Raw genomic sequence first — 23,447 nt, forward strand, 5'->3', positions numbered from 1 at the left:
AACTCAAGATGAGATTTGAATAAGGGACGAGGAGCTAAAGTTTGAGGGGGAAAGGAATTAGGAATATCATAAACTGCCCAGATTTTACATTTGTCAGTGAGGTCCAAGCCTGGCCGTGGCCTCCTGAGTTTTTCAGCATCTTAGCCATAAAAGCAAGTATGAAGTTTTACCACTGGCCAGAAAAATACTTGCAAATTCACCGGCAAATAGTTTTCCTTGTGAGGCTAAAAGAAAATATCCTAAGAGTATTTTTCTGCCTTCTTTAAAAATCCAAGTTACCCTCTTTAGTCCAAATCTTCATTTATTCAGAACAACTGGGGGTTAAATTTTGCTTAAGTCATACACTCCCCAAAACTTAATGCTCTGGTTCTTAGGAGAGTGAATCTAAAAATGTGATGAAATTCAAAGGAAGGGAACAGTGAGAAACAGCTGTTGACCAAATGAGCAAGGGCAGTGATGATATGAAAACAATAATGATGATATTACCTTGTATTTCAAAAGGATCTTTCTGCAAAAAGGCTCACGATATTGTACGGATAGGTATATTTCATCTGTTCTCCTTGGTGATCGACAAGAATTAGATTCATCTTTATTCATGTATATTTCCATAGCTATCCATAAATATTTTGGCTGTTTCTATTTGTTGCGTCTTTAACTGCAGCTAATTTCTTCGTTGAGCAATATCTGGAAATTGCATTGACTTTTCACTTTCTTCAAATGCATGGGGTGCTATTTTCTGCATCCTCTTCAACTTTCGTCATTAGCCTTTTGCTTTCGCTCTGTCTGTAGCTCCATGTTTTACTTGTCTGAATTCATGTTCATTTTGCTCTTCTAATCATCACAACTTGCCTACAAATTCTGTCCTGCAGTTTCATTTATCAGCATCAAATTTCATCCTCCTGCTATCATAACCTATGTAATTCTCTTTTTTATGGGATTATTTTAATGACTGTCATTCCATTTATATGGGTATGTAATTATTTTTTAAAGTTCTTGACCGAGCCCTGGCCGGTTTGGCTCAGTGGTTAGAGCGTAGGCCTGCAGTCTGGAGAGACCCAGGTTTGGTTCCCGCTAAGGGTACGTACCTCGGTTGCAATTTGTCCCCTGCCCTGGTTGGGTCGTGTGGGTGGCAACCACTCGATGTGTCCTTTTCACGTGGATGTTTCTCTCTTGCGCTCTCCCTCCCACTCTATCTGAACAAAATATCGAAAAAATGTCCTCGGGTGAGGATAAAAAATAAATAAATAAAATAAAAAAATAAATAAAAGTTCTTGACCGAGGTGCACATCAATCAGGTGTTCCTGATGTTTCTCTTCATTCTACATAACATAACTCATGGCCTGTATTTTCTCCCACTTTTCTGAACTTTCCAGTGCCATTTGACCAATAGTTTCACCACAAGTTTGTGCTGCTCCCCCACCAGGTAGGTAGCTCCATATATTCTTTCTGAACATCTCCTTAAATTCTTCTTCTTTACATAGCAAAAATCTTTCTCTGCAAACTCATTTTACTCTGAAGTGGTTTTTTTCTGATGAGTGATAGTTGAAATCAAAGATCTTCGAAGCAAAAGCTCCCTCCCCCCAATTTTTGATCTATCCCTTTGCCTTCAGGAAGACACATGTTCTCACTTCTCAGGCAGTGCAACTGAAGCCCAGAGAAGTGACTTGTTTAAGATCACACCTCTATTTAAGGACGCAGAAGCCAGGCTTCACCTCCCCAAGAGAGTTGCCGTGGGAGATTGGAGAAAGCAGTTGGCACCAGAGAACGGAAGTCTCTAAGTAAGTAAACTAAGTAACTGGTAATTGTGTGGAGAAGTTATTGGTGTTTGGATTCAAATATATATCACTTAAGGAATATAAATAAAGACCTTTGAAAAGCTAGGTAGTAATGAGAATTATACAAGAATGGGACTGTGTTCAAATATAGTCCAGTGATCTAATGTTCGGTCACCTAATGTTGCATACCAAAGCACCCCAAAACTTAGGAGAATAAAACAACAATATTGTGCTCACAAATCTGCATTCTGGATAGAGTTCTGCTGGGGTAGCTCTACTTCCTCCATGTTAGCTGGGATTACTCAAAGCCTGAGATGGAATCATCTGAAGGCTCATTCAATTTAGACACCTGGGGGACAGAACAGCAAGGGCTGCTGGGGCTCCTTGGACATCGCTCTCTATCTCTATGTGACTTTTCCACACAGACCCTTCAGCATGGCAGCTGCAGGGTCACTAGTCTTCTTACGTATCAGCTCATTGCTCCTAAGGCACATGGTTCGAGAAAGAGAGCAGGATGGAAGTCACACTACCTTTTATGACTTATCTCTGGAAGTCACACGGCATCCCTTTGGCCACATTCTCTTGGTCAAGACAGTTACAAAGGTGTTCCCAGATTTAAAAGGCAAAAACATAGACCCCACCTCTCCATAGAGGAGTGTCAACATCATATTGTAAGAAGAGTAGGTAGGATGAGATCTACATCAGAGTAGCTATCTTTGGAAAAGACACAACTAAAAACCACTGTATTACCAAACCAGTGAACCACAGATTTGAAAAAGACCTTGAAAAGTCCATCTATTTGTCATTAGCAAAAGTCATTCTGCAAGACACAGCTTAAACGTCCGTTCCTTTTGGAATCCTTCTTAGATGGCCCTCAGCTTCCATAGCCCTTGGTAAATATGCCCACTCTCTCACTCCATGTATTCTACTGTAATGATTCCTATAACATGATTGCAATCAGGCAGGTACTATCAACTTGTCAGTTAGCCAAACTTGTTTTCCTGATCAATTAATATGGCAAAGGAAACGTCACAAAGGAAAGTCTTCAGATTGATAGGGAAGACACATTTCTAGGGGAGCCAGAAGTGACATTGCACAGAAAACAGAGAGCGGAGAAAAAAAGCATCAGCAATTCAGAGAAGAAAAACTGACATCACACAAAGAAAAAAATTATATATATATACAAGTATATACTTTCCCCCTACATTAAAGGTACAAGGCACAAGCAATAAACGTCAAAATATCCTCTCGTCAAACTGCTGAGATGGAAGCGTTTCCTAACGCAGTGGTTCTCCAACCTCCCCTGCACCAGACTCACCTGGAGAGTCTGTTGAACCACACGCCCCTCTCTGAGTTTCTGCCTCAGCAGGTCTGGGCGGGGCCTGAACCTGCATTTCTCAGGGTTGCCAGACCATGCTATTGCTGGTGGTCTGGTACCGGGCTCTAAAATCCACTAGCCTAGCCCAGCGGTGTGGCTCAGTGCCCATGGGCTGAGAGGTCCCCAATACAACCAGGTCAGGGCACATGCCCAGGTTGCGGGCCCCATCCCCAGTAGGGGGTGTGCAGGAGGCAGCTGATCCATGTTTCTCTCTCGCATGGATGTTTCTCTCTCTCTTCCTCTCTCTAAAACAATCTATTGCGCTGGCCGGTTTGGCTCAGTGGTTGGAGCATCCACCTGTGGACCAGAGAGTCCCAGGTTCGGTTCCACCAAGGGCGGGTACCTCGGTTGCGGTTTGTCCCTGGCCCCGGTTGGGGTTGTGTGGGTGGCGGCCACTTGATGTGTCTCTCTCACATCCATGTTTCTCTTTCTCTCTTCCTCCCTCTCTCCCTCCCAGTCTATCTGATGATAAATGCAAAAATGTCCTCGGGTGAGGATTTAAAAAAGAACTATTAAAACATTTTTTAAAAAAGAAATAAAAACACTACCCTCGTGGAAGAGGGCATAGAGGGGATAAATGGTGATGAAAAATTAAAATTAATTTTTTAAACAGCTAGCCTAAAGGTTTGTAAACCTGGAAGTAGTGGCCATAGCTGAAGGCCCTGCAAACATGAAGGAACCAGAAGGACTCAATTTTAAGTGGCCTGATTTTTTCTTTGTTTTGTTTTTATTGATTTTTTTTATAGAGAGAGGAAAGGAGAGGCAGAAACATGGATGTGAGAGAAACATCTACGGGCTGTGAAGTAGCCTGATTTTAACAGAGCCTATTTCTCTGTGTGCTCCCCGACAGCCCAGGACATCCTCTGGGGACTGCGCCCAGCGGGAGGACAGACGCCGCCACGTCCTCTCGGAGCGGTGGCGAGGCGCCCCCTGCCGACCATCTCTGAGTGGTGTCAACCCGGACTGCACAAACGTGCCGGCCGAGGTGGGCGGGGCTTACCCCGACAAGCTTCTCACTGCGTCCTTACTGGAGGTTAGGAAAACCGAGACGCAAGTTTCCACCCCCTGGGGCGGGGCCACCGGGCCGCCGGGCCGTGATTGGTCAGTGCCGTTCCCGTGAGCGGTGACGTTGTGCCTGGAGGGACGAGTCTAAGAGGAGCGCGGGAACTGAGCAGTGGAGGGTCCGGTAAGGTTAGGAAAGGCCCAGAGAAGATTGTTCCGGTGCCAGGTGCTCCCTAGCAGAGCCGGGTCTGCTTGCCCACGAGCTTCCCGTCCTAGCCGCTGACTGCCCGTCAGGTGCCCAGGTGAGCATCCGAGTGGGACCTCTGTGTGTGTGTTGGGGGAGGGGGTTTCTCTGTGCTCTCGGCACCAGATAGGAGAGGAGCGAGAGGAATATATATGCTCGCAGTTTCCCTGAGGCTCCGGGGACTTCCTGTTGCCTCCACCCGCCTTCTCAAGCCTTTAGAATCACTGGTTTGATGTTGCTGGGCTTTGCGACTCTAGGAAATTAGACATTGATTAGTCCTCCCAACAATTTTAAGTGCCGGCTGTGAGATGAACACTGTTCTAAGCTCAAGGACCACACAGGTAATTATGCCCCCAGTACTTAGAAGTGCAGGGCACAGGGCAGATGCGTGATTCATATTCGAACTGAAGCGACCACAGCCACTAAGGAGAGGATATCGACAAATAATCATCACATGGTGTGATAGGTTCTCAATTCCAGATGTATGTGGAAACACTTACAAGGGGTGACCTCTTTGGGAAACTGATACCTGTGTTAAGGAAGAGGCAAAGAATTGAAAAAGCAAAGCCTATGAATTCTCTAGCCACTGGCAGTGAGCCTCTACAACCCCAGTTGTAGATACCTACTTGCCTGTTCTTGCAAATAAGTGGAAAACGTAGAAGAGTATTGGTTCTGTTATTCTCAGTAGGTTCCAGGTTTCAGAGAAGATGGCAGAGGAGGAACTGAATCTCCCGGGACAGGACTCTGATGCGGGTAGTGAGGAGGTGGTCCTAACTCCTGCAGAGCTCATTGAAAGGCTGGAGCAGGTAAGCTTCCCAAATAGAATCCCCTTGCTCCAATCTTAGCCTTTTTATTTAGTCCAGCTGTGCAAATGTCAGGAATCAGGAAGTGAAGAAATGGAATTCAAAGCTTATTTCAAGAGAAGAGGGACTGGATCTTACCATCTACACAGAAATAAAAAGTAGGGGGGGTCAGCCTCTGTTAGAGACCTCATTGTGCCAAATACAAAATCCTCAAGTGGGGCCAGGAAGTGACAGCTTTGGCAACATTCACTAGAACAGTTCACAGAGCAAGAATTTGCTACTTGGCATTTGCAGGGACTACAGAGGTGTTGTGGTGACTTGTAAATTTTATGCCTTAGTCCCTTCAAACATCTGTTGGTTCCCTGTAGAATGCCTGGCTTAGGAAAGTGCTGAAACACCTTTTTTTTTTTTTTTAGAAGAAAACAGGTCTTTTTTTCCTTCCCATATACTTTTTCTTTTGCAACTCTTCTCTAAATTTCCACTGCTTATCTAAAATCATTTCAAGGCTCTCTCTCCTTTTAGTTATAATAGCTACGGTTGGATTATTTCCTCTGTACCAGTCTGTTATTTACAATTATTGTCTCGTGAACCTATAGTAGTTAGGAGTTCAGACTATCTGTATTTAAATCCCTCTGTGCTACTCAGCCAGTGTGGTTCAGTGGTTGAGCATCAACCTATGCACTAAGAGGTCGCCGGTTCGATTCCCGGGCAGGACACATGCCCAGGTTGTGGTCCCAATCCCCAGTGGGGGGCATGCAGGAGGCGGCCAGTGGATGTTCTCTCTCATCGATGTTTCTATCTCTCTTCCCTCTCACTTCCTTTCTCTCTCTAAAAATCAATAAAGAAAAAGATTTTTTTTTTAATAAATAAATCCCTCCATGCTGCTAGCCTTATTCTGTGACCTTAGACAAGTTACACAGCTTGTCTCAAGCACTTTCTTGAAGGTGTAATGGAGTTAATAATAGTGGCTACCTCACCGAATTGTTGTGGGGATTAAATGAGGTAATACATATATATTAAGTGCTTAGCATATCTGACACATAATGAGCACTCACTGAATGTTAGCTGTGAGTAGTAATAATTCTTACAACAACTCAATGAGGCAGATATTGCTGATAACTCCATTTTATAGATGAGGAAACTGAAACTTAAGATGTAAAGTAACTTGCCCAAGGTCACACAGTGGCAGCAAAGCCAGGAAATGAACCAGGTTTCTTTGACCACAAAATGCATGCTCTTAATCCACTATACCTGCTGCCTTATTCTTGTCTACTCCCTTTAACTGCCCCTTTCCAGAACTCACTCATGTTTGTCACTTCAGTATTCTTCATTCTTTCCTTCCATATGTGCCATCCTGAGTGACAAAACCAAAGGGACATAGCTTTAAAATTATATCTTATATGCTAATCCATACTGTATAGCAGTGATTCTTTTTTTTTTTTTTTTTATCCTCACCCGAGGACACTTTTTCATTCTTTGTTCAGATAGAGCAGGAGGGAGAGAGAGAGAGAGAGAGAGAGAAACATCGATGTGAAAGGGACACATCGAGTGGCTGCCACCCGCACGACCAACCAGGGCCGGGGACAAACTGCAACCAAGGTACATGCCCTTAGCGGGAACCGAACCCAGGTCTCTCCGGACCGCAGGCCGACGCTCTAACCGCTGAGCCAAACCGGCCAGGGCTAGCAGTGATTCTTAATTTGATTTTATATCACATACCTTTTTGAAAATCCAGTGAAAACTCTGGCTCTTCTTCCCTAAATAATACATAGATATACCCATGTAGAATTTTGCATTTAATTTCAGGAGATTTACAGACACCCTGAAATCTGCCCGCCTAGTTTGCAGAACCCAGGTTAAGAGCCTCTGCTTTATTAGGAAAGGATTCATTGAACAAAAATTAAAAAACACAGACCACAAAGGAAAAATTGATATATTCAACTACGTTAAAAGTAAGAACTCTGTTTTTACACCTTGATGAGAGTAAAAAGACATGTCACAAAACTGGGAGAAAAGATTTGCAGCATATATAACTGACAAAAAATTCGTATCCGCAATACGTAAACAAACTGACCAGAAGAAAAATGAAGTCTTTTTTTTTTTTTTCCCCCAATCCTTACCCGAGGATATTTTTCCATTTATCTTCAGATAGAGTGGGAGGGAGAGACAGACAGACAGAGAAACATCTTTGTGAGAGAGACACATCGATTGGTTGCCTCCTGCATGACCCTGACCAGAGCTGGGTACCGAACCACAACCAAGGTACATGCTCTTGACCAGAATTGAACCTGTGACTCTGTGGTCCACGGGCCAACTCTTTAAGTGCCGAGCCAAACCAGCCAGGGCAGGAAAACGAAGTCTTAACGGGCATCTCCCAGAAGCAGAAACCAGGATGGCCGACCATTATATAAAAAGATGTTCAACCTTTTTAGTAGTCAGAAAAATTAAAATTTAAATCCCAATGAAATATCACTTTATACTCATCATTTGGCAGAAATGAAAGAAGTGAACAATGTAAAGTATTGGGAAGGATCTAAAGCAGTTTGCACACTTGTATACTGCAGGGAACATGGAAATTGATACAGTCATATTGGAAAATAATGTGTTATTGTCTAGTCCAGTTGAAGGCACACATATCTTGTGGCCCAATCATTCTACTTCCTCATATGTACCCTAGAGAAAACTTTCATGTGCACTCCAGGACATATGCACAAAATGTTCATAGCATTGCTTGCAATAGTTAAAAATTGCAAGTAGATATCCTTCAACAATAGAATGCATAAAAAATTATGGCATACACCCAATGAGAAAAAAACGATAAAACAAATAAAAGTTAATTCCTGCAACAGCATGGATAACTCTCAGGAACATAATGTAGAACAACAAAATTAAGTTGCTGAAGAAACTATATTAACACATGCAAAACTCTTGTTGAAGGAAGAGCTTGCCAGCTTGGGTGATGTGGCTGGCACACACTGGTGTGCTGCAGATGCCTGAGTGACCTTGACCCTTCACCTTCTGGAGTAGCGAGAGCCCCCAGGCTGGTTGCCTCCTGTGGGTATCGTCAGGGTCCCCTTGGAAGGCAGCCTGAGGATAGTGGCATCTGATGGCACAGCCTCAGCTTAGCAGTGAGCATGAGTTGCACCTCTGGCCTAGTGCTCTCTTGAAATGCCCTGAATGCAGCCAAGGAGTTGGCCTGCTACCTGCACAGCTGTTGCAACTGGACACAGACTTGAACTGCATAACATGGCCTAAGGAGCAATCCGACAAGGGCCACTGATAAACACAGTTCCAGGAGTATATATGGGATATTCTTGAATGTCTGTAAAAAAAGACTTAAAACTGCCCTGGCCAATTTGGCACAGCAGTTAGAGCATCGGCCTGCGGTCTGGAGAGACCCGGGTTCGGTTCCCGCTAAGGGCACGTACCTCGGTTGCAGTTTGTCCCCGGCCCCTGTTGGGGTCATGTGGGTGGCAACCACTTGATGTGTCCCTTTCACGTTGATGTTTCTCTCTCTCCCTCCCTCCCACTCTATCTGAACAAAATATCAAAAAAATGTCCTCCGGTGAGGATAAAAAAAAAAAAGACTTAAAACTTACTACCTACAGTGCATAGTTTCTCATTTTAATGTTTGTATTAGTTTGCTAAGACTGCATATCAAAGTACCAAAGACTGGGTGGCTTAAAGAACAGAAATTTCTCAACTCTGGAGGCTGGAAGTCTAAAATCAAGGGGCTGGTGCAGTTGGTTTCTTCTGAGGTCTGCCTCCTGGGCTTGTAGATGGTCATCTTCTCCACGTGTCTTCACATGGTTTTCCCTCTGTGTGTGTGTTCAAATTTACCCCTCTTAAAAGGACACCAGTCATACTGGATCAGGGTCCACCTAAATGACCTCATTTCAACTTAATTACGTCTTTAAAGACCCAGTCTCCAAATACAGTTGCATTCTAAGGTACTAGGAGTTAGGACTTCAACATAGGAATGAGGGATGGAGGGAAACACACCTTAGCCCACAACATGATGAACAAATTGTCATTAAAAATTTTGATCATGGACTGGGTAACTCGGTTAGTTAGAGAGTTGACCCGATACACCAAGGTTGCAGGTTTACTCTCCAGTCAGGGTACATAAAAGAATCAGCCAATAATGCATAAATAAGTGGAACAATAAATCAATGTTTCTCTCTCTCTCTCTCTCTCTGTGCGCGCGCTCTCTCCCTCCTCCCCTTCCTCTCTAAAATCAATAAATTAATTTTAAAATTAAAAAAAACTTTTTTTATTAGGAACCAGATGTAGCCATTTTAAACAGAGAACATTATTTTTTAAAAGACCACGGATTTGCCTTGGCTGTTTTGCTCAGTGGTTAAAGCATCAGCCTGTGGATCGAAGGGTTGCAGGTTTGATTTCCAGTCAAAGGTATGCCTGGGTTGCAGGTTCAATCCCCAGCCCTGGTATGGGTCCTGTGGGAGGCAACTAGTTGATGTGTGTCTCTCTCACATTGATGTTTCTCTCTCTCTCCCCCCTCTCTATTCCTCCCTCTTTTCTATTCTATCTAAAAGATCAATGGAAATATATCCTTGGGTGAGGATTAACTAAAAAAAGACCATGGATTTAAACACAGTTTTCTCTCTAGAATTTTTAAAAAGATTTTATTGTAAAGTTTTATACTAATCTGTTTCCCCCTGTTTTATATTTTATTATAATTTTATAATATAAATGGTAAACCCCCCCAAATCTACTCCATTTTACCCTAGTGTGCCATGCAAGTTGTGTCATTTTCTTTGAATGTCCTGTCACATAAAGGTTGGAAAGCACTATGTGGAGAGAAGAACAAATGTAGTGAAACTACAGAAAATTAAAATGTTTGTTTTTGTTTTTTTAAATTAATTTTAGAGATGGGAAGGGAGAGGGAGAGAGAAAAACATTGATGAGAGAGAACCATCAGTGGATCGGCTGTCTCACACACATCCCACACTGGGGATCAAGCCTGCAACCTGGGCATGTGCCCCAACCAGAAACTGAGCTAGCAACCTCTCAGTGCACAGCCCGACCAACTGAACCACATGGGCCAGGGCAAAACTACAGAAAATTTAACATTAAATTAAAGCTAATGATTACCTCTGAGGAGATAGGGACACATAGAGACTTTTAAAATATTGATATTATTGCCCTGGCCGGTTTGGCTTGGCAGTTAGAGCATCAGCCTGCAGATCAAAGAGTCTCGGGTTTGATTCTGGTCAAGGGCTCATACATCGGTTGCAGTTCAGTCCCCTTCCCTGGTCAAGGTCATGCAGGAGGTAACCAATCAATGTCTCTCTCACATTGATGTTTCTCTCTTTGTGTCTCTCTCTCTCCTTCCCTTCCACTGTCTCTAAAAATCAATGGAAAAAATATCCTCAGGAGAGGATTAACCAAAATAAAAAAATATATAAAATATTAATACTAATTGTTAATAAAGTTATATGTACACAGATATTTATATCACTGTCCTTCATGTTCATATGTATTTTATAAGTATGTTTGTACTTACTAATTTAATTTTTTTTAAATCCTCACCATTTATCTTCAGTCAGAGTGGGAGGGAGGGAGAGAGAGAAACATCGATGTGAGAGACATCTTGCCTCCCACAGGACCCAGACCAGGGCCGGGACCAAACCACAGCTGAGTTATGTGCCCTTGACCAGAATCGAACCCACAACTCTTCAGTCCGCAGGCCGACACTCTAACTGCTGAGCCAAACTGGCCAGGGCTGTACTTACTAATATTTAATAAAATCAGTTAAAATGAAAAACTGCTTTGTAAGTTCTCTGTGACAGTGTGCTCTTCTCATTCATTATGTGTCTTGAAAATGCAGGTTGTCTTTCTGGTTAATTTCTGCAACACTAGTACAGGAACTTGAGCACCTGAAAAAAATTTATGATAGTCCAGTACTTAATAATGTGTCTTGATGGTGATAATTGGAGAAGAAGAGACTGAATGACTTCAGAAGGAATACATTGAGCTTAATTGGCCTGTAATTCAGATCTGTTAAAACTAAGTTTCCTATAACTGAAAGATGGCTATACTTTTCCTCAATCAGCTGTGGATATTTCACTTTTCTAAGCCTTGGTAATTTCTGAAATGTACCATGCATCTGGGCCTGAGTCATAAATTAGGGACTTAAACTCTTGTTCCAACTCTGTTTAATAGATGAATATCCACTTCTATTGCGATGCTTTATACTCTTGGGCAGTTAGTAAATAATTTGTGTTTTCTCATCGATGAGATGAGAATAACTATATATTCATTTCCTCTCAGATGTTCTGATGATGGATGAAAAAGTATTTGCAAAGTACTCTGAGCTTCAGGAATAAAGAGATGTATAGATTTATGTGGTGTTACTTCATCTCCCCAAATAGAAAGGTGCTGGTGCCCCCTGGTGGAAATAGCAGGTGAAGAAAATGTGTTGATGCTCCTTGGTGGAAGATATGTTTGAACACCAGGTGGTGTTATTCTTAGCAATAAGTATTCTGACCACACTTTTGAAGTGAACGGTGATTTTTTTTGTAATGGTTAAATATAAGGTTATAAACACAATTTCCTACTAAAAGAAGTGGAAAAGCTATTATTAAACAGCTTGCCTTCAACACATTTTTAGTATTTCCAACTGGTAGGCAGTTTTCTTTGCCTCAGACAACCGTGATTTTCATGGGCTTTGTACTGACTTACAGAGTTGTTTTGCTCCGTTATGAGTGGGGTGTTTGTGTGTATATGTACTTTTTTGGGGGCATTGTTTTTTAGGCTTGGATGAATGAAAAGTTTGCTCCTGACCTCCTGGAAAGCAAGCCTGAAATTGTAGAATGTGTCATGGAACAGCTAGACCACATGGTAAGAGTTGCTTATCCCAGGGTTACAAAAGAAGAGAAAGGGTTCGCCACTATAGCAAATCCATTTTGTTGGTCCAACCTAGTTTGTTTTTTAAATATTGAATTAGTTATCTATATTTACAAAGCATGAGAGTACCTGTGAATATCTTGACATTAGCTCTCCATGAAACGTTTAAAAACCTGTCCTCACCAGCCTCACATTTGTATATAAGAACATCTGACCAAAGCAAGGTCAGGGCCTCCCCTTTTCAGTGTGCTGTCCAGTTCCCCATAGTCTCTAACTACTCACCTTTCTCATATATCTTACCTGTCTGGTCCTGGTAGACATTTGAGTTTGTGGCCCTAATCTTAGATAAGCTTGGCATAAGTGTTTATCAACCTCAGAGTAGCTTTAAAACATTGATATTTTAGCCTGTCCTGTGTGGTTCAGTGGATTGAGCATCGTCCCATGTACTGAGAGGTCCCGGTTCGATTCCTGGTCAGGGTGCATACCCAGATTGCAAACTCGATCCCCAGTAGGGGGCGTGCAGGAGGCAGCTGATCCATGTTTCTCTCATTGATGTTTCTATCTATGTCTGCCTTCCTCTTTCTCTAAAAAATCAATAAAAACATATTTTTAAAAAAATAAAATAAAACATTGTTTTATAGTTTTTCAGCTGCTATTTTAACACTACTTTTTAGACCCTTTAGAGATTTCTTCTGTATGCTGTATTATCTCCATTACAGTTGGGTTGGAGTTCTTGTAGGCTCTTCTGACCAATCATATTCATATTCTACTTAAGTGGTCATGTTCTAGTACAGGCATACCCCATTGTATTGCATTGCACTTCACTTTATTACACTTCACAGATGTTGCATTTTTCTTTTTTCTTTTTTATAAATTGAAGGCAAGACCCTCCACCAGTAAAAATAGCGTAACCCACTTTATTGCCGTGATCTGAGACAAAACCCACCATATATCTGAGGTACATGTAAATGAGTATTGTTTGAACATGATATAAGACTAGTCATATATTATTTATGTAATTAAGAAATTATAAGAAGATGAGAACTCTTATGAATATTTTGTTTTCCTTTGAGCTAAATGTAGCGTTTGAGTCCTCAACATTGCCAATGCTAGGCAATGGTCCTTGTGGGCTGTGTATAGATTAAACAAAGAAGGTTCTTAGTCTTTGAATATTATGTTTTTTTATAAACTTTTTTTTTTCCCTTTCAATAGGAAGAAAATCTCAGGAGAGCAAAGAAGGGGGATCTGAAGATCAGTATCCATCGAATGGAGATGGAGAGGATCCGCTATGTCCTTAGCAGCTACTTGCGATGTCGACTCATGAAGGTCTGTCATGGAGATACCTGTAGGTGTTAAGGCAATGCAGTCTATAATACAGACTGAGCACCGTGGGCAGAAGTTAGGCTGGGCCTGGGAGGGTCTAGGCCCGGAAGATGGTGCTGAGACACAATATCAGGGTAGCTAAAGAGTAAGGAAGGCAAGAGATTATTCTGGAGCATAGGTGGAATATGTGTTGCACACCTCTAAGGGCACATTTTTAGGCAACTTACTTGCTGTGTGAATGGTGCCTCCTGGAGTTACAGTCTGGCGGTGCTGCCTCGACATTCAACTATAGCTCTGTGGCCATCTAACTTATAAAAATGAAATTGCAAAATGTTCTTATTTTGTATTATATATTTTTTTGTTATTAATCCTCATCCAAGGATATATTTTTCTATTGATTTTTATTATTTTTATTTATTTATTTTTTTTTTAATCCTCACCTGAGGACATTTTTCCATTTTTTGTTCAGACAGAGTGGGAAGGAGAGAGAGGAAGAGAGAGAGAGAGAGAGAGAGAAATATCGACGTGAAAGGGACACATTGAGTGGCCGCCACCCGCACGACCAACCAGGGCCAGGGACAAACTGCAACCGAGGCATGTGCCCTCCGTGGGAACTGAACCCGGGTGTCTCTGCACCGCAGGCCGACGCTCCAACCGCTGAGCCAAACCGGCCAGGGCTATTTTTCTATTGATTTTTAGAGAAAGTGGAAGGGAATAATGTAGGCGGAGAGAGACAGAGAGACATTGATGTGAGAGAGACACATTGATTGGTTGCCTTCTGCATGCACCCAACCAGGGCTGGGGATTGAACCTACCGCCCAGGTATGTGCCCTTTACTGGGAATTGAACCCACAACCCTCAGTTGGTTGGCGCTCTAACCACTGAGTCACACTGACCAGGGCAAACGATATCTATTGTAACCCTGGAAAGTTCTTACTTCCTTGAAATTTCTTCTCACTGGCTCTGCTTGCCCCTTAGTTATTACAAAACAAATACATTCTCCTATGTAGGAATGATTTAGATGTCTCAAGACAGCTCACGAGTCTCATCGGAACCATCTTAGCTAAACATTTTAACCATTTCTTTCCATTTACTCTGCTGGTCTCTTCCTTACAAAGTTCTAGTCTGAATACAGTATTCTAGTTGTAGCTTGGTTATGTTTGTGAAAAGCAGGATGATTATTTCCCTTGTTCTGGATGTTAAAATGGTAGTATTAATACCTTGTATTACATTAGCATGTTTGACAGACACATCGCGCTAAGCTCATATGCACTCATTGTTAACTTTAACCTTATCTGAAGTTTTTAAGCTATCATTACCCCTTCCTGCCACTGTCTGGTATTTGCATGACTGGATTTTGGACTCCTAAGTGTAGAGCTTGATACTTATTCCTCTTAAGCTTTATCTTGTTAAATTGAGCCATTTCCCTGGTCTCTGGATCCTGATCTTGTTACCTAATACATTAGCTCTCTCTTAACACCGTCATCAGCAAGTTTGATAAGTATGTCATCAAAGGTCTTACCTGACTCCTTAATAGTTCTGGGCCAATGATAGAATATTCCACCAGAGACTTCCCTACAGATTGATATCTGTCCGTTGAATCAGTATTCTTTTTTTTTTTTTTATCCTCACCCGAGGATATTTTTCTATTTATCTTCAGGTAGAGTAGGAGGGAGGGAGAGACAGAAACATTGATGTTAAAGAGAAACAACAACTGGTTGCCTCCCATACAACCCCAATCAGGCCTGGGGATGAACTGCAACTGAGGTATGTACCCTTGACCGGAATCGAACCCGCAACTCATTGGTGTGTGGGCTGACACTCTAACTGCTGAGCAAGCTGGGCTGAATCAGTATTCTTTGTTCAACTGTTTATGAATCTCCCACTCTAGGCTGTCACCCAGCCGCAGGTTGACAGTTTATCCCCAAAGGTGTCATAAAGACATCATGTTTTGGAAATATTGAGACATACAGTATGCCTCTTCACTCCACCCTCAACTACCAGGCCACTCTCTTTTCTGTTGTTGTTTTTTGGATAAATTCTATTTTTAACTACTTACTCTTCTTTGAATTCACAAACCATCTTTTATTTTATTTTTTAATCTTTATCGTTGAATGTATTACAGATGTTTCTTATTTTTCCCCCATTGACCCCCCCTCCCCTTCCCGCCCCCCTCCCGCCTTTTCCCACACTATTGTCTGTGTCCATTGGTTATGCATATAAGTTCTTTGGTTTATTTCTTCCCACCCCCCAACCCCCTTCCCTTTCAGGTTTGTCAGTCTAGCAACCAATTTGTACTTCTTAATCCCTTCACCTTTTTCACCCATTCCCCCAACCCCCCTCCCATCTGACAACCAACAAAATGTTCTCTGTATCTATGAGAATGTTTCTGTTCTACTTGTTCATTTTGTTTGTAGATTCCATTGTTGATAGATATGTATTCATTGCCATTTTGTTTGTTCATATAGTTTATCTTTTTCTTCAAAAAGACCCTTCAACATTTTATATAATAATGGTTTGGTGGTGATGAACCCCTTTAACTTTTTTTTATCTGGGAAAGTTTTTATATGGCCATCGATTCTAAATGACAGCTTTGCAGGATAGGCTAATCTTGGTTGTAGGTTCTTGCTTTTCATCACTCTGAATATTTCTTGCCACTCCCTTCTGGCCTGCAAAGTTCTTTTGAAAAATCAGCTGACAGCCTTATGGGAACTCCCTTGTAGATAACTAACTGCTTTTTTCTTGCTGCTTTTAAGATTCTCTCTTTGTCTTGAACCTTTTGCATTTTGATGATGATGTGTCTTGGTGTGGGCCTCTTGGGGTTCATCTTGTTTGGGACTCTCTGTGCTTCCTGGACGTGTATGTCTGTTTCCTTCACCAAGTTAGGGAAGTTTTCTGCCATTATTGTTTCAGATATGTTTTCAATTTCTTGTTCTCTCTCTTCTCCTTCTGGCACCCCCAAGATGCGAATGTTGGTACGCTCGAAATTGTCCCAGAGGCTCCTTACACTCTCCTCACTTTTTTGGATTCTTTTTTCTTTTTGCTGTTCTGATTGGGTGTTTTTTGCTTCCTTATATTCCAAATCAATGGTTTGCTTCTTAGATTTACCTGCTCTACTATTGAATCTGTGTAAATTATTCTTTATTTCAGTTAGTGCCTCCTTCATTTCTGACTGATCCTTTTTTATGCTTTTGAGGCCCTCACTAAGTTCGCTGAGGTTCTCACTAAGTTCACTGAGCATCTTTATAAGCAGTATTTTGAACTCAGCATCTGTTAGGTTGCTTGTCTCCATTTCGCTTAGTTCTTTTCCTGGGGTTTTCTGTTCTTTCATTTGGGACCTGTTTCTTTGTCTCCTCATTTTGACTGCCTCCCTGTATTTGTTTCTATGTATTACCTAATGAGAGGTATGGGCTATCTGAGACCAGATGCTACTTGTTTGAAAGAATTTAGGAAAACCTGAAACAGGATCCAAGACAGGCCAATCCTATGGTTAAGCAACTGGCAACAGCTTGGGTGGGCTTGAAAGTTGGGTGGGCTTGAAAGTTGGGTGGGGCGGGGCGGGGCCTCAGGGAGTCACCAGGGCGGGGCTGCCAGTGTGAGCCAGGTTGCTGGAGTCCCAGGTATGGCTTCTGTCTGCCGCCCCAGGGAAGGGCTCACCAAAGGAACAAAGGCCTCTGACAGCACCGGAGAAAGCCCCCTCTCCAGCCCTCGCTCCAGTGCCAAACAGCTCAGTTCTTCCCTGTGTGTCTCTGGTGCCCCTCGAGCTGCCTCCCCTCCAAGCTTAGAGGGAGAGAGTCCGATAAGTCCGTGCGCCGGCCCTTTAAGGAGCTGCCTGGGGTTCCAGCTGCCTCAGCCTCCCTAGGCCTCAGTTCCCACTGGTTTTTCCAGCCAGAAGTGATGGGGATTCTCTTCCTGGCACTGCAACCCTGAGCGGGGCACCTGGTGTGGGACGGGGACCCCTCAGTCCTCAGGGAGGATCTTCCCAGCCAAGGTAGCCTCCTGATTTTTTTTTTTTTAATCTTCACCCGAGGACATTTTTCCATTTCTTGTTCATATAGAGTGGGAGGAAGAGAGAAAGAGAGAGAGAGAGAGAGAGAAACATCGACGTGAAAGGGACACATTGAGTGGTTGCCACCCGCACAACCCAACCAGGGCCGGGGACAAACTGCAACCGCAGTACATGCCCTTAGCGGGAACCGAACCCGGGTCTCTGGACCACAGGCAGATGCTCCAACCGCTGAGCCAAACCAGCCGGGGCTGCATCCTGATTTTTATTCGCCACACATGGGTGTGGGACCAACCTGTCCATCTCCGCCCCTCCTACCAGTCTCAATGTGGCTGCTTCTTTAATTCCATAGTTGTAGGACTTCCATTCAGCTAGATTTCAGGCGGTTTTGAATGATGGTTGTTCTGTAGTTCAGTTGTAACTTTGCTGTCGTTGTGGGAGGACGTGATACCGCGTTTACCTACGCCGCCATCTTGACCGGAAGTCCCACAAACCATCTTTTAAATTATCTCTTCTAATACAATGCCACACATCAATGATAAGGATACTAATCTAAGTGTGATTTCCTTCGGTATTTTTGAAACTTGGGAAATTTGCCTAGCTCTAATCTTTCACACCTCTTGTTTTTTTTTTTTTGTTTTTTTTTTTTTATCCTCACCCGAGGATATTTTTCCATTTTTTGTACAGATAGAGTGGGAGGGAGAGAGAGGAAGGGAGAGAGAGTGAGAAACATCGACGTGAAGGGACACATCGAGTGGCTGCCACCCGCACGACCAACCAGGGCCGGGGACAAATTGCAACCGAAGTACGTGCCCTTAGCAGGAACCGAACCCGGGTCTCTCCGGACCGCAGGCCGACGCTCTAACTGCTGAGCCAAACTGGCCAGGGCTTTCACACCTCTTTTGAAGGAATTATCTTTTTCTAGAGAGAGAAACATTGATGTGAGAGAGGCACATCAAGTGGCTGCCACCCACATGACCCCAAACCCGCTAGGGCTTGAAGGAATTCATCTGAGATTAGGAAACTAGTACATGCATTTTTAGTACGCTGAGAGACACAGTAATAGTAGCAGTTTTCATATAACAGGAGAACATGCTTTGTGTACTTAACCCTCATATAAATGTTCATTTAATTTATCCTGGAACATAATTGATCCAAGGCAAAGAACTTAAACTCCTTTAAATAAATAACTGCTCCTTTATCTTGACCTTCAGTTCCTCCTGACCAATGTCATTCCCCTGCTTACATCATTGACTTCAGGCCGTAGACTGGTCCCTGCCAGTTTCCTAGCCACACACCTTTCTGTATTTTGTAGGTTTTAGCTTTTTATTTTCTTACAGTTCTTAGCATTTTTCCAGGCCTCACCTCATTGTCGGCTTTGTGCTTGCTGTTTATATTCTTATAATTAAGTGTCACTATTCTGTCTGCTTTTGTATTCTGTAGGTATCTTTCCAGCTGTTGTATATGTTTCATCTCATAAAAGAACACCCCGTACAGTTACATACACATGTTCTGTAATCTCCCCTTCTCTTCCTCTTAAATATCATTTACAATTACATTTTCAGATTATCTTTTATAAAAGTGTCTAATTTATTTTAAAACCCTTATCTTTTCTCTGAATTCTTTGAAACCTCCCTTCTTGAAGACTAGAGTACGGGTCTTATTATTAAAAACAGTCTTGACCATGGAGACTTGCCATTGTTGAAGTCAATTTCTTTATTAACCTCAACCTATTTCAGAAAACTAGTATGTTTGACACTTGAGCCTTGACAGATGTTTTCACGATGATTTTTATTTATCTTCACAGATAGAGAAGTTTTTTCCTCACATTCTTGAAAAGGAGAAAACTCGCCATGAGGAGGAGCCTTCTATCCTTTCTCCAGGAGAGTTTGTCTTTGCCAAAGAGTGAGTCAGCAGCGAGAGTGAGCTTGTGAGCATGAGCTTTGGTGGTTGTATCCATGAAGCCGATCTCAGAGCCTTTGTTTGTTTGTTTGTTTGTTTTTATCCTCACCCGGGGACATTCTTCCATATTTTGTTCAGACAGAGTGGGAGGGAGAGAGAGAGAGAGAAACATCCACGTGAAAGGGACACATCAAGTGGCTGCCACCCGCACGACCAACCAGAGCCGGGGACGAACTGCAGCCGAGGTATGCGACCTTAGTGGGAACCGAACCCCGGTCTCTTTGGACTGCAGGCCGACGCTCCAACTGCTGAGCCAAACCATCCAGGGCGAGCCTTTGTTGTCTATCTGATAGACCTGGTAGCTCCTACCAGTCAAGTTGCCATAGTGATTTTAATTTATGTATTTCAGGTACATGGCGAACACAGAGACATATCTAAAGAATGTAGCCTTAAAGCATATGCCTCCTAATTTACAGAAAGTGGACCTCTTGAGGGCAGGTAAGAAGAACATTCTCTTCAGTCATCCTGAGGGGCCATAGGTTACATCTCAAGTATCTTCAGGTGCTTTAAAATAAGATGTTTACCTTTATTCTGTTCTCTAAAACATGGACAAGTATGTAGATACCCTGGAAAGAAAAGAGAAGAAGGGTTTTGAGTTCAAACCAAAAAATCATGTAAAGTCCTTTAAAACAGGCGTAAGGGTAGCCATGTGTTCTTCAGGTTAGGTTGGAATTCTAATGACTGCCGTTATAAACGTAGACTCGCTCAGGCATGCAGCCCTTCATTCCTTCAGCAGTCCGCTGGTGATCTGTGGGCTTCTGCACGTCTCAGGGTCTCTGCTCTCAAAGATCTAGCAGTCTCTAACTCACAGGTGCCAGGCTGGGCAGGGGCTGTCCATCTACCAAGGAGGGTTTAAGTAGGAAGCGTCAGTGAGTCCTTGTTACCTATAGTAAAGGCTCCTAATCTTTTCGTTGTGAGGAGTTTCTCTCACTACAGAGAGAGGGAGCAGGATTGAGTTGGGGGGGAGGCAGCTGGGGGAAGTAAAGCATGGCCAACGCCTCCACCTCTCACCCTCTTCACAGAGTTGCCATAAAACTCTGCTCTGAGCCGAGGGGAGGGACGTATGGTAGTAATTCCTAGCCTTGGATCAACTAACTGAGGACCCCTAGCGTATAGGTTGAAGTCCACATCTCTTCATCTTTCACAGTTCGTCACATCTGAGAAGGACCTTGTCAGGCAAAATTGCCAGACCAAATCCAACAATAGTCCAGGGACTGGAATCCACCTTGCTGACAAACTGAGCTTAGTGTGCTGAAGCCACACGTTTAAGTACAGCTGAGTCCTGGGAGGTTATGTCCCACTCAGCCTGTGCTGGTTCACACTGACCCTGTGGCAGGTGGAAAAGCTAGAACCGGATAAGTGGAGACATAGTTCACCAGATGTCTTAGCTCAGGCTATGATAACAAAGTACCGCGGACTTGGGCTCAAAGCAGACACTTGTTTTCTCACAGATTTGGAGGCCGGAAGTCCATGATGAAGGTGCTGGCAGGGTTGGTTTCCTCTGAGCCTTCTGTCCTTGGCTTGCAGATGGTACTGTCTCTCTGCCTCTTCACATGGCTGCCCCTCTGTGCACATACACCCAGTGTCTCTTCTTATAAGGACACCAGTCAGATTAGATTAGGTCTCTCCCTAACAGGCTCATTTTAACTTAAATGCCTCTTTAAAGGCCCTGTACCAAACACATTTCCATTCTGAAGTACTGGGGATTACAGCTTCAGCATATGAATTTTGTGGGGGACAGTGTAGCCACTAACACCAGGAGCAAGCCAAGCCTATACAAGATTTGTGGAATTCTGAATTGGTCATTTTGGTGAATCTGCCTGAAGAAAACAGAAGGCCCAATCCATGCCCAGTTCAGCCAGTTTTGTCTGCACCTTGGAAGAACAGGATGGATGGAACAAGGACCACATCCCTAATCTTTACTTATTGCTGTTGCAACCAGTTGATTAAAGCAGCCATGGGACTGCTGATGGGCATGCGTCTGAATTCCTGGAACTGGATCTAAGCCCTTGTCCCAGCTTCTGCTTGATGCTGGTGGACACCTCCGAAAACACGTTGCTGCCCAGGATTCCTTACAAGGACTAGAGCTAGTCTTGGAATTGGAAGCTGGAGGGGTGGGGTGGGGTGGGGGTGCTGCTCTAGTGAAATTGGAGTCTTGCTTGGTGAGCCCAGATGCTGTGAGTTGCCCTCCAGCCTCTGGAGCACTGTAGACCCCGATGGCAGGGTGCAGGAAGGCATGTTGAAATCTAAGCTGGGTTTTTCTGTCATCAATAGCTTCCTGGTGGGGTCAACTGACGTTGAAGTTGGGGTGTCCATGGCAGGCCCAGAACCCTGGAGCAGCCAGAAGGACCCACCTTAGACCTTTGGAGCCAGTTATCCTGAACCCCTCCTATAAATGAGGGGATCAAGGGCAGCATGAAACCTGCGCTGGGTCTTAGAACAGTTATCCAGTAGGTTATGGACCCTGCAGCGGATGGGGTCTCCAGGTACAAACGGAGCACTAGGAAATGAGCTGTCGAGGAGCAGCCCGGCTTGGGCCACTCACTTACTTGAAATACAGGCTAGGGGCTGAAGATGGGGGTGGCAGCAGCTTCTTAACCTGTAATCAGCCAGTGAGGGAGACCACTCAGTCTAGCATTCAAGACTCACCACATGAACCAGTCTTCTAATATAGCAGGTCCCCGAATAACATTTCGTTCAATATCCTTTCTTTATAACGTGGATGAAATGCTATAGGAACCTTATTCTTGTTTATATCAATTAGCCTATGGTAAAATTGGTTTTGTTACACATTTCACTGAGCCACAGAACCTATCAATGGCATTAAGTGAGGACTTAACTATTCTCTCTCCTCCTACTCCTTTACACAGAAATATTTTCTAACTTGATTTGTATACTCTGTCCTCCCAAAAGGTCATACACATTTCTGCCATGGCCCTTGGCGTTACCTACCAGGCTTATGCTTCTCCTTTAAATCCTACTCTTTCCTTCAAAGTGCATGTTGACTTCTTTCTCCCCACATCATTGAGGGAATGTGCCACTCACATGAGGTTTCACCCAGTGCTGCCATTACCATCTTGTCCAGACCGTGTGTCGTGTGTGCTTGTACCCTCCCCTGGGTGTAGCAGAATTCCCTGCACGTCTGAAGTACTAATTATTTATTTGTTGAATGAGTGGTTTCTCTGTGGAATCATGAGGGGGAAGTTGCTCTTTCTGGAAGGAACCAGATCTCTTCAAAGCATCCTACCCCCAAAATGTGTTTACATCATGGGTCCCTTAGTGCTTGATACAGTTAATCACAGCAACTTTTCCAACCCTGATTATGTTAGCTGAGTGTTTTCTAATTACATTGTTGTTTTTCTGGCAGTTCCCAAACCGGATCTAGATTCGTATGTGTTTCTGAGAGTGAAAGAACGCCAAGAAAACATACTGGTAGAACCAGAAACAGATGAGCAGAGGTGAGTGATGTCTGTGATTTTGACAGTGGGAAGTATTTCTCCCAGCTGAGCCCTGCACATACATCTCTCCTCCTTTTCCAGGGACTACGTGATTGACTTGGAGGAAGGCTCGCAGCACTTGATCCGATATAAAACCATTGCACCTCTAGTTGCTTCTGGAGCCGTACAGCTAATCTAAAACCAAAAATAAATAAACAAGAATGAAGACATGGAACCTTAGAGAAAATATTGAGAAACCCCACATATCGCTTTGTGCCTAAGGACGACAGAGGCACTCGAGGCAGGATTGCTGACTTGTCAGGTATCCTAACTTCCTGCCGTTTTAGCTCGAATCGGCAGATGGAGCCAGCGCTCTGTTCAGTCTGTACTGGGCAAATACGTGACTTTCACTTTGCTCACCTTTTCCCTTTGTGGTCTTTTTTGAACTAAGGAAACTGAGGTAAAGGTAATTCATAAAAAGGCATCATTGCCTATGTTTAGGAGACTGTAGTTAGCACTGACCTGATAGTAGCAGGAGAATTCATTACCTTCCTGGTAGAAAGTGTAAATAGATGAAAGAAAACAGCTGTGGCCTTCTTCTCTGCTATGTCTCTAAATTGTATAAACCTTTGGAACCTCTAACATTG

The 23,447-nt window shown here is 43.3% G+C and overlaps 1 protein-coding gene across 1 annotated transcript; it reads left to right on the forward strand.

The window, feature by feature from the left end:
* The first annotated feature begins 1,644 nt into the window (after nucleotides 1-1,644).
* On the forward strand, nucleotides 1,645-23,406 carry GINS4 (GINS complex subunit 4). Its single transcript, XM_036250068.1, has 9 exons — nucleotides 1,645-1,778; nucleotides 4,004-4,457; nucleotides 5,085-5,205; nucleotides 11,980-12,066; nucleotides 13,285-13,398; nucleotides 19,209-19,306; nucleotides 19,713-19,801; nucleotides 22,731-22,821; nucleotides 22,903-23,406. The coding sequence occupies exons 3-9, from the start codon at nucleotides 5,107-5,109 to the stop codon at nucleotides 22,997-22,999; spliced, it is 675 nt and encodes a 224-aa protein (XP_036105961.1). The 5' UTR covers nucleotides 1,645-1,778; nucleotides 4,004-4,457; nucleotides 5,085-5,106; the 3' UTR covers nucleotides 23,000-23,406.
* The last annotated feature ends 41 nt before the right edge of the window (nucleotides 23,407-23,447 follow it).

Source organism: Molossus molossus, unplaced genomic scaffold, assembly GCF_014108415.1.
Source record: "Molossus molossus isolate mMolMol1 unplaced genomic scaffold, mMolMol1.p scaffold_m16_p_9, whole genome shotgun sequence".
NCBI classification, from domain to species: Eukaryota; Metazoa; Chordata; class Mammalia; order Chiroptera; family Molossidae; genus Molossus; species Molossus molossus.

Bases quoted from the DNA above. Each gene is read 5' to 3' on its own strand.
- GINS4 (XM_036250068.1), top strand. From the start codon at position 5,107: ATGGCAGAGGAGGAACTGAATCTCCCGGGACAGGACTCTGATGCGGGT. The intron at 12,067-13,284 runs GTAAGAGTTGCT...CCCTTTCAATAG, and splicing joins TGGAACAGCTAGACCACATG to GAAGAAAATCTCAGGAGAGC. The intron at 19,307-19,712 runs GTGAGTCAGCAG...TATGTATTTCAG, and splicing joins GAGTTTGTCTTTGCCAAAGA to GTACATGGCGAACACAGAGA.